General features: G+C 35.7%; 1 protein-coding gene across 3 annotated transcripts in view; it reads right to left on the bottom strand.

Annotated features, from left to right (window-relative positions):
* The window catches only part of Nav3 (neuron navigator 3), a 432,474-nt gene that overhangs the window by 80,095 nt on the left and 346,379 nt on the right, over positions 1-6,000 (bottom strand). For all 3 annotated transcript variants that reach the window (XM_012515124.1, XM_004623749.1, XM_023716139.1), the window contains exon 20: positions 3,845-3,897. In XM_012515124.1, the coding sequence (XP_012370578.1) occupies positions 3,845-3,897 (53 nt within the window). The remainder of the gene's footprint in view (positions 1-3,844; positions 3,898-6,000) is intronic.

Genomic DNA, 6,000 nt, shown 5'->3' with positions numbered 1-6,000 from the left:
ATATTAATATTAATTATATATTTCTTTCTCACACCTGATTTTAAAACTATCAAAAATTAATTAAAAATTCTCATCTTTGTCCATTCTGTGTACTAGTTATCAATATTGGACATGTGTACTACAAAGTTGAAGCACTAAGTCCAAATCTTATCATATTTCTTTTCAGTAGCTTAGGCATGCGGTGAAAGATACTGTCATAGAATTTGATTACTGTCATTTTAATGTTGTATTTCAATCAATACCAATATCCTGCAAGGTGGCAAACAACATAAAACACACTTCCTTAAAAAGTTATATCAGTTGCTTCTTTATTCTATAAGTCATTAAATGTTTATTTATTTATCATTCAAATCATTTATTTGGCATTGTCTTTGGTGTGTGTGTGTGTGGCTGGTGCAGCCTGCCCTGGGGGCAGGGCCAGCGCAGTACAGGGTGCTGGGGATTAAACCGTGGCCCCTGCGCTGTTGCCTAACCTTGCCTAAGCAGGTGCTTTAGACCACTGAGCTATCTCGCTGGCCCCTAGCATTAGCCATGTTAAACAAAATGTATAAGGCGTATATAATCAATCCATCATGCTATTTATTCTCAGGTATTCAATATAAATCACTATCATATTATACGTATAGGAATGAGTCCAAGAGAAATACAGCCAATGGAAAAAACAACTATTGTATGATGTGAATAACTAGCAGAATCAGACTTATACAGAATGAAAATGGTCTAGGTATTAACAAAAACATGCACAGTTTTTAATAGTATGTCTTAGATATTTCTAGATTTAATAAAGGCACTCTTGATACTCTTAGGCCTATTATATTTCTGGTTTAAGAATATTTCTTAAGGCCCAGGTGTGGTGCTGCACGCCTGTAATGCCTCCACTGGGAAAGTTAAGGCAGGAAGATCACTGGGCATTTGAGACCAGCCTGGGCTGCACAGTGAGTACAAGCCCAAACTGCACAGCACCGTGAAACCCTGCCTCAAAACACAAACAAAGCAAAAAAGGATGGAAAAGAAGCAAAAAAAAAAAAATATATATATATATATATATATAATATTAAGGGACATTTGTTTATTAGAAAAGCAACATAAAATTGACAGTTTACTCAAATGTAGCTTTACTGTCAGGAGAAGAGGAGGAGGAGGAGAGACAGCAATTGTGGCTTCCTTGAAAACGGTGCCAACACCTCCAGGGTTGAAGACACGGAAGGCTCCATCTCAGAGGGACTGCCAAGTGCTGCAGTTATAATTGCTGGCTATACTGATATGCATTTATTCTTCTTAATTTTTTCATATGATAGTTAAAACAGTATTTCTTTATGATTTCTAATTACCTTTATTGTTTGGACACCCCACTTCTCTTTTTCTACAGTTAAAGAATTATTTTATTGTTTTTGCTTTTGGTTTTTGAGAAAGGATCTCACTATGCAGTTTTGTTTGATCGGAGCATCCTACCTGCTGGTATACAGGCATGTGCCACGATACCTGTTATTGTGTCTACTTTTGCTTTTTGGTAATTTTAGTGGAGGGTCTAGAGGGTGTTCAGGGTCCCACTACTAGATTGGATTCATAGTGATCCTCTTATTTATAGCCTCCCAGGAGCTGGGATTACAGGCACGTGCCACCATGCCATCTCAACTGCCAGCTCAGCATGCCCCAGGGGGCAGAGCCAGCACAGCAGTCCTGGGGATCGAACTCCTGGCCCCTGAGTCTGCTTGCAGGCACTTCAATCTGCTGAGCTATTTGTCTGGCCCTCTGTCTACTTTTTGATTAACATGCAGCAACTGTATATATTAATGAGCTTCAGAGTGATATTTTCCTGCATGGGTACAGTGTGAACTTTTCAATCCTTTATCTATCCTTCTATAAAATTTTTACATGTACTTTTCTTTCCCCTATAAACCAGCACTATAAATTTAGGCAAATTAAAATAAACTTTATTTACTCTACCACAGGAGAAATATTTGCAATAATCATTTGCAATCTGTGGCCATCAGTTACTGTAAGAGCTAGTACAGATATGGAACATTTTTTGCATTTTGTTATTTTTTAAAAATAATAAAAAAATATTTAAAAAGTACAATAGAAATGATACACAATTTCACTAAACAAAACAGTAGGATATCAACAATAGTTATTAATTACATATTGTTTTCTTCAAATTAGTTGTTCAGATTACCAGATATAAGCATGTAAAATTGGTCAAAAATTAAAAAGAATATAAAAACAGTTAAGCACAAATTGTCCTTTTCAATAGACTGCTGATTTGTACTGGAACATTTTAATTATCAAAGAAATGTCAACGAGACCTTGCTCTAATACTCTTTCATTTGTTTTGCTCAAAATTGTCCCTTTTATTTTCATGAGACTTCCTTGGGATTCATATGGAAGCTTTATTCAAATGTTATCATACTACTAAAATATTCTTATGATATTTCATAGCTATCTTTTCTGTAGAAAGTTAAATTATAGAATGCAACTCTTCAATAAGAGCCAATGCTGACACAGCAGAACATGGAACTCTAACACTTCTGTTGTGTCCTTTCAGCAGATTTTCATACTCCTTCTGTCTCATTAGCTTTAAGGAGTAAATCCATCTGAGCTCTAATAGTGTTCTCTTAATTCGCAAACATACTAGTAATTTTAAATGCAAAAAGGAGAAATAGCAATATTGAATCTGCAATGACAATTTCATCTGAATGCTCTATGTATGACGATAGATGTGTATGACTAACATATAAGCAAATGGCTGTAACATTTAAAAGTAATGGAAAGAAGTAGAAAAAAAATTAATATTGTCCCTAATGCTTCATTGCCCAGTGGCAGGTGAAGGTTGTGAACTTTTCACAAATCTCTCAATATGGGATGAGGAATTATTCATGTACTCAGGACTCACTGAAATTCAGTAAACAGCCTTAAGTGTACTTCACTGCTACCAAGGCATGAAGGATGCTTCTTATTGAGCATCCATTCCTACAGCCTTTAAGAAAAGAATGAGGCACTGCCAAACAGCTCAGTAGACTAAAGCACCTGCAAGAAAGCGCAGGAGCTGGGGGTTTGATCCCTGGGCCTGCTGTGCTGGCTCCACCCCCGGGGCACCCTAAGATGACAATTGAGACTGGGAGTGGTGGTGTGCACCTGTAACCCCAGCTTTTGGGTGGCTGTAAACAGGAGAATCACTATGAGTCCAATCTAGTAGTGAGATCCTGAACACCCTGTAAACCCTTCCCTAAAATACAGGGGAAAAAATGAAATTATAGTTAATGAACAAAAAACTCATCTTGGCAAAAAAAAAAAAAAAAGCTATAATTTTACCCACTAGGAAAAGAAGTTGAAACACTGTTACTCCTGAGAAATAAAATATTTTAAATTAAACTCAAAGATTGGCTTTTAAAAACAGGCATTTTCTTCTAGATTTTTACAGTTGGAGACCATATTCTCAGGAAATAACTTTAGAAATACAAAATAAGAGGGGAAATATTGTGAGAGTAATTAATAGCTATCGGTCAAAGAAGCAAACAAGGGGACCAACATGATGAAATTACAGTAGAACTAGGTGCATGGTCCCAGGGAGCCCATAGCCTCATAAATTCAATGAGATTTAGTGTTGCCCACACTCACTGTTTGCAGTAAGTTTACAGAAATCAAGCGAAACCACACAGAAATGGATTCTGAAAGGGCTGGAAGAGCACCTGCCAGCTTCTAGGTGCCCAGTAGCTGTGACCATGCCCTTCATTTACTACACAGTAAATGTAGATCCGCAGTTACTGTGTAGTAATGAAGGTAGATCTGTGTAAATGTAGATCCTGGTGCAGGATGAAGCTTTTCCTTAGCAGCCAGTACTTACTGTGGAGTAAAGCGAGGAAGTGCTAGACACCAAGGACAGCGAGGAGCCATGAACTGGGAAAAGAGAAAAGAGGAATTACAATAGAATTCAGGTAATGAAATCTACCCGAACACCTTAGACCTTCACTGGAAAAGGAAGGGACGGGTGGTGAGGGAAATAAAATGATGACCCAGTTAGAATATTTGGAGAATGACTTTGCTATACATTTTTCAAAGATTATGTTAAGACATGAAAAGGTCTTGCAAATTTTTCAACTTAAGAGAAGCCTATGTATCATATTATTTGATTTCACTTTATGCAATGAAGATATATTTTCAGAATTTGTTTCTGTATATAATTCAAGGAAATAAACATTTTATTCACCCTGCTATTTAAACATTATTTGAGCTGACCACATATAAATAGTTCCAGCATTCAGGAGGCTGAGCCAGGAAGATCCCTGTGGGTTCCAGGGCAACCTGGGCTACAAAGTAACTTTGAGCCATGCCTGAACTACACAGTGAAACCCTGACGTAAAAAGACAAGAAAAAATAGAGTTGGTTGTGTCCTTTTACATTCAAACTTAATTTATTTATAAATCATCATGATACAAAAATACTTCTTATTTCAAAATGGTATCTCACAAAAAAAAAAAAATGAGAATAGAAATTTCTGTCTTTCATTTATGGCTGGGATATACCTCAGCAGCACAGAGCCTGCCTGGTAAGAACAAGGTCCTGAGTTCAATTCCCACTACAAAAAGAAAGAAAAAAAGAAAAGAAAAAAAAAAAAACAAAAAACAGTTAAATCCCTAAGTGCCCATTTTTATATTTGAGTACTATATTTGGAATACATTAAATACTAAAGAAGGATAACATTGTTTTTTATTATAGCTGTCAAAAACTCCTTTCATTTTGGAATAAAAGTTATTTTTAAATGTATGCTTTAAATAAATATTAGCTGAATGATCATATAATTAAAAAGATAATTACAACACAGTAATACAAATGCAAATGAGTATTAGATGACATAAGAAAACAAGAGAGGTGCTCATCGCTTTGCCTCAAATGGACTGGAAAAGCAGAAAAAAAATAAGATTAATTTAAGACACCAAGAACCTATTAGAAGTGAGGATATACCTACATGAGGTTAACAGAGGCCCAGAGAACAACCTCCAGATCTCTAACTTGCATGAATACTACCACTCTATGAAACATGTGTTAGTCTTTGAGTCCATCTACCAAGGGCATATTAATTTAACAGCTAATAGCTCTTAGATGAACTATGGTGCTACCCTGGTGTATGAGAGAGAACACAGACAATGAATCAGAAGGTTTTACATTCATTCTTAATCTGCCACTATTTTATATGCCTATGACAGAGTTTGTGGCTTAGGCACTTCCTTTGTGAGTGAGACTGTTGGACAAATTATTAATAAAGTCCTTTGATTATAGTTCAGTAATGCTTTACATTTTTAAATGCAAAATTAATTGCTTTAGAAATTTAAGATCGAGATCACAATTTAAGAAATAATAGTAGTTCAACATTCAGTGCAGAATTAGTAAGAACTCAATTTACCTACTTAGGCTGGAATTCTGCAGTCCAGATTATTACTCATCTGGTAGAATGCTAGACCTTCAAGCACACAGGTATCATTCAGTTTATAAATTAGTGACTATAGTTTGTAAATTAGCTTTTTCCCCACAGCCCCATTAGCATCTTTTTATTGGTTGATTTTGATGGAGCACCATTCTTTCTGGAGTGTGAAGGAATCTCCATGTTGTGTTAATTTGTATTTCTCAAATGATCAATGATGTTCAACATTTTTTCATGTGTTTATTCTCCACTTGTATTTCTTCATCTGAGAAGTGGGTATTCCTATTTTTCAGTGTTATATATGCATCCATGTCTGTAGCAGCACTATTTTTTATACCTTGGGAACAACCAAAATGCCCATCAATAAAGGAATGGATAAAAAGAAGTAGTATTTTTATACAATGGAGTACTACTCAGCTATGAAGAAAGATACACTCAGGACTTGTATAGGTAAATGGACGCAACTAGAGACCACACTTATAAATTAAATAAATCAAACTCACATGTATGAACACCATATTGTCCCCCTAGTATAGGAAACTGAAAAAGTAAGTAAGATACAAAAGGTATGACAGATACAG

This window comes from Octodon degus, unplaced genomic scaffold, assembly GCF_000260255.1.
Source record: "Octodon degus isolate 3935 unplaced genomic scaffold, OctDeg1.0 scaffold00004, whole genome shotgun sequence".
Classification (NCBI taxonomy): Eukaryota; Metazoa; Chordata; class Mammalia; order Rodentia; family Octodontidae; genus Octodon; species Octodon degus.
This window is presented reverse-complemented; position numbering and strand designations above follow the sequence as displayed.